General features: G+C 47.1%; 1 protein-coding gene across 1 annotated transcript in view; it reads right to left on the minus strand.

The window, feature by feature from the left end:
* RNFT2 (ring finger protein, transmembrane 2) overlaps window positions 1–13,422 on the minus strand; it is a gene marked incomplete at its 3' end in the record, with an annotated part of 28,436 nt that overhangs the window by 14,039 nt on the left and 975 nt on the right. Inside the window, exons 2-7 of the mRNA XM_084217286.1 lie at window positions 12,636–12,825; window positions 11,879–12,326; window positions 7,203–7,681; window positions 6,498–6,574; window positions 4,355–4,455; window positions 2,210–2,363 (exon numbers count right to left, since the gene is read on the minus strand). Coding sequence (XP_084073412.1) covers window positions 2,210–2,363; window positions 4,355–4,455; window positions 6,498–6,574; window positions 7,203–7,681; window positions 11,879–11,961 — 894 coding nt within the window. The 5' untranslated portion in view covers window positions 11,962–12,326; window positions 12,636–12,825. The remainder of the gene's footprint in view (window positions 1–2,209; window positions 2,364–4,354; window positions 4,456–6,497; window positions 6,575–7,202; window positions 7,682–11,878; window positions 12,327–12,635; window positions 12,826–13,422) is intronic.

Consider the following 13,422-nt stretch of genomic DNA (forward strand, 5'->3'; position numbering starts at 1 on the left):
TAGCTCTGCAAGTGCCTCTGAACTTCCAAACTGAGGAAAATCCAAAGAGCCAGCTCAGAGGCTGAGTGCAGGATGATTAAAGTTCCCCACATCCCATCCAAGGGCAAGTTTTAGGATCTACTGCTGACTGCCAGCAGCTGAGGATTAAATCCCTGGGTGCTGAACTCCAGCCCTGAGAGTGCAGCAACCTCCACCTCAGGCTCTCTACCTGGGGAGCAAGAGGCTGACTGGTTAAATTGGCACAAAACCTTCTCACTGTACAGAAATATCCATCTTGAAAAAATCGAGCTCTGCTGAGTTAAATTCATATTTCTCCAGCCTGTTACCATTAAATGACAACTACCCAGAAGTTCCTAAACTCCAAGCTGGGCTTCAGACAGAAATACTACTTGGAGGACACTGGGAGGAAGAGAATAACTTTGTATCTGGCAAGTATTCAGAGAAAAAACTTGATAAAAATTTTGGTTAATGTGCATAAATTGCACCAGAAGTGTTCAAACTGAGTAAAAGGTTCCATTTAAATCCTCACCTGTGCTGGCCTGTGCAGGCCAGGGGTCAGCAGGCTCAGGGCAGGAGCTGAGCTATGTGATCACCAATTACCAGTTCCATGGTGTCCTGTGGTTCTCCTGGAGCCCTCCCATCCCAGTTTATCTTGCTTAATTTGTTAAATCTCCTCCTTGGCTGGGTTAAAGGCTGCAGAGTGGGGGAGAGAACCCCCAAACCAAACCCAGATCTGGTGGTGGGTGTCAGGGGACAGTGAGACCATCCCCAACATCCTCAGACAAAAAGAGACTTTAAAAAAGTGAGACACATTGCTCTCCAGAAAAAGGTATTAAAAATGAAGCATCTGTGCTCTGAGTCATTACAGGCCCTTGACAGATGTGATCCTACCAGCCTCTCACTGGAGCTGCAAATAAAGACCCCTTCTCTTTCTTCTCTCCAGACAAGGATTAATGAGTACTTGGGATGGTTCTCAGACAAGCAAGCAAAGGCTGTGAACCTTTTCCAACACTGCCATTTATCTTGGGAGGACTATTCACATCACTTCTCCCTCCCTCCCCAGCCTGGATTATGCTCTGACCCAGCACATTAATCTCCCAAAATATAATAATAATAATAGAAGGAGGGGAAAAAAAAAAAAGCTGGACAATTGCCAGAATTAAATTAATAACCATCTCAGATAGCCCTGCTGTGCAGGAACAAACTGCTCAACTCCCCTGCCACCCATGTAATTCCTAAGCAAAACCATTCCCAGTTTGGACAGCCCCTGAAGTGCCCTGCCTGAGAGTTTCAGCAATTACTGCTGGTACCTGGCATCTGCAGAGTGCCTTCCATCCCAGCAGCTGCCAGAGGTTTCTTTACTGAATGCAAATAATGCACATTGCTACATCTGCCCCTGGAACGGGGACACTACTGAGTGGAGAGAGAGGCAGCATGAGAGAGGTGCAAAATAAAAACATATCAAAAGGTGTTCTGAATGAGGGAGAAACTTTTACAAGTTAGGCTTAGCCTACATGTGGTTTTCATAAACATTTAAATATGTAAAGCATTTAATTAACTTTTTTTTCTCCCATGTTTAGAGCTGGTGCTGCCTTTTGTGGCTTCAGTTTAACCCAGCTACTTCTTTGACCCAAGTGGGAAGCCAAAGGGACAAATATTTGCAATTTCTTCCCAGGAAATGAAGAGGTTCCTACTTCAGAAATAAGAATTTATAGAGATTACTCAGAAAACAAGACTTAAAGCCAATGAGAAAAGCAGTTATCTGGCTGCTAGCCCTGATTCCTCCTCAAGCACTGCTCACCTCACCTCCCTGGACCTTAACCAGTGCTGGTAGTACCAAACCCTTGCTCAGGTCTGTGATGGCTCAAAAAGCACCCCTTGATCCCAGCTGACTTTCTGCCACAGTTTAGCAACAGATTTTCATGTTTTTATTCTTCCATCCATATCTGGCCCTGGCACAGGGTGCCCAGAGCAGCTGTGCCTGCTGTACCCTGGATCCCTGGCAGTGCCCCAGGCCAGGCTGGACAGGGCTTGGAGCACCTGGGACAGTGGGAGGTGTCCCTGCCATGGCAGGGGTGGCTCTGGGTGGGATTTAAGGTCCCTTCCCACCCAAACCATTCCCTGATTCTCTGACTCCATGCTGCAAACGTGTGGTGAGGGTACCAGATTATCAAAGACCTTTGTCTGTGCCTCAAGAAGAGTCTCCTACCTTTGACTTGACAGCGAGGACAATCTTGGGCAGGGCCACCACAAGGCATTTCAGGGCAATGGTGAGGTACTTCAGCACAAAGTCTGCAATGCCCACAATCCACATCAGGTCAAAGAAGTCCAGCCTGTCCAGGTTGGGTTTCAGGAAGATGAGGCTGAAAGAGACACCAAAGCTCAAATACCACTGAGGAGAAGCCTGCTCAAGCTCCTTGTGGCCACTGCTGGCTGGAGAGAGCCCAGCAGGTGCCCTGAGCTTCAGGGAAGTTCTCAAGGGCAAGAGGAGGAAGACACACAGATCAGGTCTGGGCTTCCTCTGGGATTTTGACGGCTCTTGCTCACTTCTACAGGGGTCAGCAGGTTTGCCCAGCATCACAAAATAGGCCCAAGCACCCATAAAGTCTGTTTGGAACCCAGCAGTGTCTCCATATCTGCCTTTCCCACTGCCTGGGGCGCTGACAGTGCCCTCAGTGTGGGATCTGGGTGTCACAGCTTGTCCTGGCAAGGCCTGCTCAGAACAGCTTCCCTGGCCAAGGGAACACCCCCATCACAGCCCCTGAGGCTGCTCTGCCACAGGGGAACAGTCCCCAAACCACCTGGGCACATCAAACAAAGGGCTGACACAGGAAAGTCTGCACCAGCCATGGCAGAAGGGTGAGAACTTCACACGTGTCCTGCTGGCAGTGCCACTGCCTGAAGCACAGCAAGGGCTGGGCTCTGTTAATACTCTCACCTGAACCAAAGACCCAAAATTAATGCCCCTTACATAATGTCATTTACTGGGCTCAACATTTGCTGTTTAAAAAAGTGGAGTCTGGGACAGCAGAATTTCACCCAGCAATGGGCAGCAGCTGCTGGCCTGAGCAATAATGAGAACGAGACCCTAGACAGGCTGAAAAAACAGGATTCACCTTCAGGGTATTTACCTGCTAAGACCTCATGGTAGAAAGCAAAAACTTAACACAAAAAAAAAAAAAAAACCCAAAAGAAAAAAAAAAAAAAAAAGCAAAGACCAAGTAACCAACCCAAAACAAAAAGCCTGAACATGAAATTAAAATACTCACAACACTGGCACAGCACAACAGGTAAAATTACACCCTAAAAACAGAAACAGAATCAGAGACTTTACTACTATTCATGCACTAGACACAAGAAAAAAAATCAGGAAATGAAAAATGAAAGAAACAGAACTGAAACAGACATTTCTAATTTGACAAGCCTGGCTTGTGAATAGTCTCAGGTCTGGCAAGCAAGAGATGCACCAGCCTGAGCATTGCAGGAGCAGGGCTCTTCCTGGAGCTGTGACCCAGCCTGGTGATAAACCACACTCCAAACTGTCTGTAAGATGGCCCCAAATTGCTAAAATCCATTTATTTTAGATAATCTACCCTTTATTTTGAACCAGTCTTATTCATGCTTTTAACCTTGGCCACCTTTTTAGAGACACCCTGTTACCCTGTGTGCAAACATTTCACTTCCAGACCTTTCTGCCATTCCTGTTCCTCCTTTTCCACTCCATCCCGACAATCCCATGGCTTGGCCTCTCCCCTTCAGCCCCACATTCAAACCTTCTCAGCTCTCCCCCCTTTTCTGCTTCCTACCTGTGATTATTCCTGTCTGCTTTATATTAAGCTGTGATTCAAATCCATGAGCAGAACCCTTTCTGTATTTGAGAACTAACTCAGTCAGGGTTTTAATTACATTTTAATTACATCAGGTCCAAGTGCCCTGAGAACACTGGGGTAAAAAACTGCTATTCCACCTCCTGTCCTGCACTCCAATCTGGACAGACTGAAGAGGAAACTCAGTGGGTCAGTTCCTCATCTGCCTCTGACACCTGTTCTTGATGCTCAGCTGCAGTGGTCACAATGGGAATTCAGAGGGCATTCTGGAAAGGATCCACCCTGCTTTGACACCATCACACCCTGGCCCAGATATCTGCTGATGTCCCTTATTGACAGGAGCACGCTAAGGTGACACACACATCCTTTTCCTGCACTGGAAGGTATTGCCAAGATGTAACAAAGACAGCAGATCCTTTAGGGGCACAGAGTTCCTCCCACAGTGTGGGGGAGAAGTGGGCTTCCCCTCTTTTCCCCCCTGGCAATGATCCCCTGCTCCCAGCCTGTACCATGCAGATTTTGCTCACCTGTTGTACAGCTGCTGAGAGCTGAATGTGTAAAGCAAGTACAGGGTGTTTCCAGTGAGGAAGGCCAGGATCCAGAAGACAACCAGCACTGATCTCTTCTCCTGAGCAAGGAAAAGGAGCAGAGTTATCTCAGCTCAAAATCTCAAGACTTGAGCTGAGCCTTCAAATGCTGAAAAATCCAACACAGGGGATGCAAATTTGTAACAAAGTGCTCAGTAATTAGTAATTTACACTAAGAAGTAGTCTACAAGGTAAAGACATACATAAGCACAAGCAGAAATGCCTCTCACTCCTGTAACTTTTTCAATGGAAATTAATTGAAATAAGCTGATGAAAATGACAGAATTACTTGCAGAATGCATCTTCAAAGTTGGGATCTTTCTTGGGACACCAAAAATCCCCTGACATTTAAAATGCAGATTAAAAAAAGTCCATTCCACGTATTGTCCTGCATTCTGAGGTGTCACCTGGCTGGAGGGACAATTCATCAAAGGGTGCTTTATAAATAGACCCAAAGTCATCAGTGGAAGGCTCAGCTAAATCAAATATACCCCACCACTACATGCAGCACATCTGGGTGCTATCCTAAATAAAGCACAGGGGTTCTGGAACATTCCTTTTTGATTGAACAAATAATTAAAGATCAAAAGAAGTGGAAATTTTGCATTTCAACATATGTGGAATGGTACAGACGAGCTGGATGGCAGAAGACACTGTCCTGGGTCTTGGCTCTTGGTAACTTTGGGGAGTAAATTTTATTCCTGAGAGGAAAACACCCACCATTTTTCTTGTGAGCTGATTTATTAAGAAAGGAGGTCTCTGTAGCTGCTCAGCAGCCTGGCCTGCTGTGCTGAGATTTAAAGCAGGCAGATCAAGGGGCACACTGCTGGAAGGGCAGAGGTGCAGAGTGCAAGGCAGCAGCAATCTGTTACTGGGCTGTGCCACTGATCTGCTCTCCCAGTGCTGGATCTCACTGACTCCACTGCTGCTGGCACACTCAAGCATGCACTTGTGCCACCCATTCTGTAATTTGGGGAAAAAAGCAATTCTAGCCTTGTGCTTTTAGTGCTGTGGAACTGTTCTCCTGACACAGAAGATCAGAAGACCTGAAAAGATCTGCTGGTCTCTTTACATTCTAAGTACATTAATGCCCAGAGCATTATAAAGCTACTAGCAAGCAACACATCTATGAAATCTTCCAGCTGAACATCTCAAAGCATTATCTAAATGCTAATTAGCTCAATCTCCTCATTAAGAAGTCAAATAGGCTTCAGCACCTCTGCTGTACATGATGGGAAAACCAAGGTGCAGAGAAGTGCTGGAATAGGCACTGCCAGGCAGAGGCAGAGGGAGATGCAGATGACAACATCCCTGACCTGTCCTTTTTGTTTTACTACACCACATTTCACAAAAAAAGCAGGACAGAGACTTTGGGAGAGCATCAGTGGGGAGAGGCAGGAAGGAGAAGACAGATCTGTGCATGTATAGATGCATTCAGCCCTACAGTGCAATCAAAGGTACATCACAGATGCTATTTTGTGCCTGGAAAATGATGTTTGCTGGGAACAGAAGTGTTGGAATCCAAAATGCAGGGAATTCTCAGAACTTTGGGCCTGTAAGCCAAAGCTCAGAATTAAACAGAGGATTTGTTTTGAGACCTTCCAAACTGAGAATGCGGATTTATAGTTTGAAGCAGAGACACATTAAGTGGAGGAAAGTTTGGAGTTTTATAGTTTAAGTAATAGAAAAAATAAAAGTAGTTACAAAGGTATACAAGGAGTTTAGAATTTAGTACTGTCTGTGTGTCATAACAAGATTAACTGAGAAAGCTTACACTGCAGCATGAGTCCATAAGATGCAAGTCCATAAGGATTGAGTCAAAAACATAAATATCCTTGTTAGCAGTGTTTTATTAGTCAATAAATCCTTAAAATGTCTTGTAACCAGGGGTCTTGTGACCTTCTGAACCACCTTCTGACCTTCTCACATCCTGTAAAGACGTGAGCTGAACTCAGCCTTCCTATCCATGCAGAAAATGAGGAAATAAACGGCATCATCTAAAAACCTCACAGGTCCTGTCTCTAACTCATTCAAAACTCCTTCAAAAATCCCCATACAGAAAAAAGCAAAATGCCAGACTCACCTTCAGAGCCACCTGTTCTCGGAGCGTGGAGTTGGCGTAGGCAAAGGTGCTGGCCATGCCAATGCACACAGCAATTCCTGCAGGGAAAGGCTCTGTCAGGGAGAAACTGCTGATGCTTTTTGGCTCCATTTCACACCCAACACCCTCCCTGCAAGACAGAACCCTTCTGTGCCACACAGAAAGCTTTGCTGTCACCAGGGTAAGCTCTCCCCATCGCTCCTAGAGGGAGAAGCCTCGGTAACATCCAGGGAAAAATCAGGGAAAGGAACAGCACCGGTCAGGACAGGAAAGAGATGGATCTGACCTGGATGAAAACAGCTTGGACTGAAAGCAGGGGGAATTTATCCCATGCATTTGAGTAAGTTCCCTTCATGCTAAACTGCATCTGGACACTGTAATGTGCATAAATACATCAGACATGAGAGCCTGATAAAGCCTCTATAATCACAGCTCAAAAAGGATGGATACATCAGCCTGATAAAGCCTCCCAACCACTCTATAATCACAGCTCAAAAAGGATGGATACATCAGACATCAGAGCCTGATAAAGCCTCCCAACCACTCTATAATCACAGCTCAAAAATGATGGATACATCAGAGCCTGATAAAGTTTCCCAACCACCCTCAAACCACAGCTCGAAAGGATGGACGCACCAGCCATCACCCCCTCAAACCCCAGCTCCAAAACCCTTGACGAACGCTCACCGAGCTTGTGCTGGAAACAAACTTTAGCCAGGAGGATCAAGATGAAGGGAAGCCCCTTCTGCAGCCACCCGACGACGGCTTTGAGCTCCGAGAGAGCCGGGGCCGGCGTCCCGGCCTGTTCCTCGGCGCCCTCCTCGCCGTGCCCGTGCCGCTCGCCGCCCGCCATGTGCAGCAGCGAGGGCCCGCGGTGGTGCCCGTGCTGGAAGGGATGCGCCGGGGCCCGGTGGTGGAACGGGGCCCCCTCGGCCCGGCCGGCACCCTCGTCCCTCGGGGCTGGCATCTGGATGAAGACCTCTCCCCCTCCGGCGGCCGAGCCCAGCACCAGCCCCGCCGGGAAGGGCGCGGCGGCGATGGAGGCGGCGGGGAGGCCGGCCAGCCCCGAGAAGAGCTGCTGAGGGGAGGCGGCCTCGGCCTTGAGGCTCTCGAACACTCCGCTCTCGTCCACGCTGGCCTCCGAGCTCAGCGTCTGGCTGCGGCTCCTGCGGCGGGCACAGACACCGGGATTCGGTCAAAACAGGGCACAGACCCCAGGGATTCAGACAACATGGGGTACAGGCCCCAGGGATTCAGCCAACATGGGGTACAGGCCCCAGGGATTCAGTCAACATGGGGTACAGACCCCAGGGATTCGGCCAAAACAGGGCACAGACCCCAGGGATGTAGTCAAAAACAGGGCACAGACCCTGGGATTCAGTCAACATGGGGTACAGGCCCCAGGGATTAGGCCAAAACAGGGCACAGACCCCAGGGATGTAGTCAAAAACAGGGCACAGACCCCAGGGATGTAGTCAAAAACAGGGCACAGACCCCAGGGATTCAGCCAAAACAGGGCACAGACCCCAGGGATGTAGTCAAAATGGGGGTACAGACCCCAGGGATTCAGCCAAAACAGGGCACAGACCCCAGGGATGTAGTCAAAATGGGGGTACAGACCCCAGGGATTCAGCCAAAACAGGGCACAGACCCCAGGGATGTAGTAAAAAGGGGGGTACAGACCCAGGGATTCAGTCAAAACAGGGCACAGACCCAGGGATTCAGCCAACATGGGGTACAGGACCCAGGGATGCAGTCAAAATGAGGGCACAGACCCCAGGGATTCAGCCAAAATAGGGGTACAGACCCCAGGGATGTAGTCAAAACAGGGTACAGACCCCAGGGATTCCACTAAAACGGGGTACAGACCCCAGGATTAACCCAAAATAGGGCACAGACCCCAGGGATTCAGCCAAACCAGGTATACAGACTCCAGGGATTCGGTCAAAACAGGGCACAGACCCCCTGGATGTAGTCAAAATGGGGGTACAGACCCTGGGATTCAGCCAAAACGGGGTACATACCCCAGGATTAACCCAAAATGGGGGCACAGACCCCAGGATTCAGCCAAAACAGGGGTACAGACCCCAGGGATTCAGCCAAAATGGGGTACAGACCCCAGGGATGTAGTCAAAAACAGGGCACAGACCCCAGGATTCAGCCCAAACGGGGGCCCAGAACCAGGTGCTGGTTTAGCCCAGCCCTGAGTGCAGTGATTCCTCACACTCTGCATTGTTGGTTGGGGGTTTATGTACAAAATGATGACTGGGATGGGACTGCTGGGGAATGTGTCTCGAGCTGTTTGTTTTCCAGCATCAGTCTCATTCCAAGGTTAGGACAATGGGAAGATGCCAGCAGCTCATCTTCTTGGCAGTAGCCAAAGAACTCCAGTGTTACAACTCACTTAAAAGGTTTTTCACCAATCACACAAAGCAAAAGCACAGTAGTTCTCAACCACTACAAGCACACCTACCTTTGGTTAAAACAATGCTTGCTTATTTCAAATACAATCCCTGCTTGTAAACATTAAAATGCAATGCAGAGAGCTCCATTATTAAGCTGGGAACTGCCTAATATCTGGCTAGATCTACTTTTCTGTAGCTTAGGGAGTTATTCTAGACAAGCATTAATACACAGACCATTGCTCTATTTGTCCTTACTTTCTACATCTCATATAACTTTTCTGCTGACAAATCTTAGCTCTAATCACAGTTCTGCTGCCCCTGAGGCCTGCCTTTTGCAGCTTTCCCAAAACCCTCTGATTTTAAGGATGCCCACTCAGAACACTAAGGTCTCCATATGCTTTTCCCTGTATTTTCTGTCAAGAAGTCACAGCTGCACAACTGGAGGCCAGTAACCAGACCAGAGAGCCTCTCCAGACCTGACCAGAACACATCAGCTCCCTCACCAAGGAATGAAGCTCCCAAACACTCTGCTTGTTTTTGGAAAAAAACCAAAGAAATAGTACATCCAATACCAAATCCAGTATCTTCTATAATGATTTGGGTATTTAAAGAAAAACATACCAAACCTGATGGAACCTGATGCAGTACCACCAAGTCGAGTCATACTATAAACAAACAAACTAACCAGGCTAACTCAAAGCAATGACCGACCCCCAAAATCCTCTGTCTTTATTTTGGGACAATCACTACCTGCCCACTGATGAATTGCACCAGAAGAGACACAATCACCAGGGGAAGAGAAGCATTGAGAGCTGCTTTGTGTGTCCCTGACCTGACACAAAAGTGAAGGATGTGCTCATGGGTTCAGATAAAGTTATTTTATTTTTATATTTTTGGCAAATTGGGCATGGATGTACTCAAATTACTGGGCAGAACTGATTCTGGCACAGATTCTTTCCTAAGCGTTTTGGAATACAGCCAGATTCCAAAAAGAAAATCTAAATACCTTCATCCTGACATCAAAAGACAACAGGGATTTTTTTTCTTCACTAGAAGTCAACGCAAGGAAAGTTTAGGTGAGAGGGAGCAATGCAGGTAACAAGCAGAATGATCACCAGGCAGTGAATGCCTGACAGACAGCAAACACTCCTCTAACCTGCAAAAGCAGAGTAAACAATAAACAAACCCCAGCAAGAGGCAAGGCCCACGGGCAAGGCATGGTGCAGAGCTTTGGTCTCTCTGGATCTGAATCCTGGGAGAGCTCTAACTTTAGGATCAGCAGTTACAAGTTGAGACAGCACACCCAGGGCCCTCAAACCTCTCTCCCCCATGGGTTCCAAAGCCTCCCCAGGGCACAGAGCTCTGCCTTTCAACCCCCTCTGGGGACACCCTCAAACCTCTCTGGCCAAACCTTCCCACTAAGCAAACTCCTAATAAGGCTTTTTGTAGCTGCACCCCATTCCCACTGCATCTCCACAGCCTCCTGCAGGGAATCAAGTCAACAAGGCATTGCACACCTTGTTCTGGTCCAAAATATTCATCAGCCAGGCCTTTAAATTCACACCTAACATTAAAACTCAGGGATGTACACACAGCTTAGGGCTGGGAATGTAACAAACAGCCTGGGAGGATCCCGGGGCTACAAATAAAGACACAACTATCTTTTGGAATAATATTGCCAGGATAGACTAGTGTGCTTTCAGCAGGAAGGAATTCATCTGTGACATATTTATAAACAAACAAGGTTTGTTTGCTGAAATTGTGAGGCTGCTGAAGTTAACAGAAGTGAAGACCACTGGCAACAGCATTTCCTTCTATAGTTAGAAAAACTTCAGCCTCTGTTCCTGACTATGTATTTACCCTGTTAAAAATCAGAAGCATCATGCAGAAAAAACCTGAAGATGGCTTTCTTTCCCCCTGAAATTAAGAATGGTACCATGCTAGCAATGGCCATGACATAAAGCTTCAACTCTAATTGCAAACCACTAGAGAAAATAAAATATTTACTAATGACCTTTCATTTATAATCTCAGCTCAAACAGAGCAATGAAATTTGTTGGTTCCATCTTTGTCTTGAAGTAATTAGATTAGTTTCTTCTTTAGGAATAAGAATTTTTAAAAAAGTCATACTCTAACTCTAGGAAAGCCCCAGGGAATATTTAGTACCAGAACAACAACAGTGGCAAGGCTCCCTTGCTGATGTTATAATTACAGAAACAAATTAGAGGTATTCTAAATACTCACATACATGAAGATAGATACAGACTCTGGGAAGATGCAAAGGGTCACTCAAACTCTTCATAAAACACTAAGAGTAGTTGGGAGCTTCAGACCAGCAGACTTTTTGAACACCTCAAACAGAGAAGTGTAAATGGCTCTAGTTCACAGAGTCCATCCTTGCACACTGACAGTGCTCAGGGTGCCATGAATCCAACCCCTCCTCCAGAGCTCCACAATCCTGCCCATGCTCAGCCAGGTGTCTGCCAGCTGTGCCATCCTGGGTCACCCTGAAACACTGTGGCTGGCAGTGATCAGGGAGTGACAGCAAGGAGAAAAGTAAACTTGAGCAGAGAGCCCGGCCACACCACACACACAGGAATTTAACTTTCTCAATTTTGATCTTTCATCTTCTAAAACACCCCCTATGTCAGATTAAGCCTTTTCCTGACCCAGAAATGGGGCAACTGAGAGGAGTTCTAAAAACTTTTATTCCATTTTCAGTCTCATGAGAAGGGTGAGACAACACAGATGTTATTATTCACACCATCACAATCAGAAGCCAACTATTTCCTAATTACCATACCCTGTAAGTGTTTCTTGGCCTATCAGCTTTTGCCACAAGAAAAATGTGAAGAATGTGTCTGGGTGAGAAAAAGGCTTAATGTGACAGCCTACTCTTAAACCAGAACCCTCCTCTTGGAGAGGAGCCTGGAGGGAGGAAGAAGGGGAAGGATTTACCTTTCAGGAGGCACGCTGTCCGTGTTGCTGCTGTGCCGCCTCTGCATTTTCCTCAAAACCCTAAAACACAGCACGCTCAACATGAACCCTGTGGCTCAGCAAACCCCAGAGTGGCTACTGGCACAGGCCCTGGGGGCAGAGGGCAGTGGCACCTGCTCAGCTGGGGACATGGCTGGCAGCAAGCATTTGTTTCTGTGGCAGAGCATCTGGAGCTCCCATTTGTTTCTCTTGAAGGGACAGCTTTGAGTGGCAAACGGGGGCACACAGGTGTCCAGGCAGGGCAGGAGTCAGTCAGGTCCCCTCCTGCAGGAAGTGGCAGTCACCAGGAGGGATGGCATGTCCTGGGGACACCTAACAGTGGCTCTCGAGGTGACACGTGGCTCAACAGCCTCTGGGGAAATGAGATCCCATCTTCGTTTTCTGCAGCAACTTGCTCTGCAAAGCAAAACTGAGAGGGGGGAAGAAAAAGAAAATGTGTAAACATTTTAAATGAAAAAAATACTATTCGCTCATGACAATATTCCTTTAAACAAGCAACTCATTCACTTGAATCTACAGAAATACCATTTGCAAAGTCTGGACAAGAGGCCCAGAGTACAACAGCTGCTTAATAAAATGTACAGGCTAAGATCTAAATACTCTTGAATATAAAAGGTTATAACATTATTCATAACAATGACAATATATACATAGATGTGAGCCATGTAAAGGCACAGTGGCTCTGGGAAGGGTGGCCAGCTGTCTCAGAGCAGAGTACCTGCAGAAAAGCTTTATCCAGAGCTGAAAGGTGCCACTCTGGCAGAGATGGAAGCCCAGGAGCGTGCAGACATTCACAGATGGAGCACCTCAGACAGTCCAGGACAGCCTTCAGACAGATTTCAGACTCATCCCAGGTCCTTCAAGGCAGTGACTGTCAGCACCTGGCCCTGGTGCTCACACAGGGACTCCTGAAGGAAGCACACACAGAGGGCAGTTTTCAGCAGAGCACAAAGAGTTTTACCTCTGCACGTCCCTGGGAAAGGCAGAGAGGGGCAGGAACCCTGGGTGCTTCGAGCCCTGCCCAGCAGAGCTGTGTTCCTGCGGGATTGGCCCCTGCTGCCCACACGGGCACTGCCTGGGAGCACCCCAGAGCTGGGCTGTGCCTGCACACACCTGTGAGTGTGTCTGTGACAATACAGACATCAATGTATCTATAGATACAGGCACTTGTGTCACAGCACATATGGCACATGTGTATCATAATAGATACTTTAGATATCCGTCTGTACATACACACGTGTACAAATGCATGTGTATATACATATATAAGTACGTGTATGCACATCTATATACACATACATATACATAGATGTATAGGTATAGATCTGTTAATGCATACCTACATAGCCATCTATTAACAATCCTATACATATATATGTGTGTATATACATAGATATACAGACATATCTATTAATACAGTTCTATATATACATACATACACATATATAGTACACTTATATAGATATACATACATATAAATGTATAGGTATACATACCTGTGTATA

Source organism: Fringilla coelebs, assembly GCF_963513975.1.
Source record: "Fringilla coelebs genome assembly, chromosome: 17".
NCBI classification, from domain to species: domain Eukaryota; kingdom Metazoa; phylum Chordata; class Aves; order Passeriformes; family Fringillidae; genus Fringilla; species Fringilla coelebs.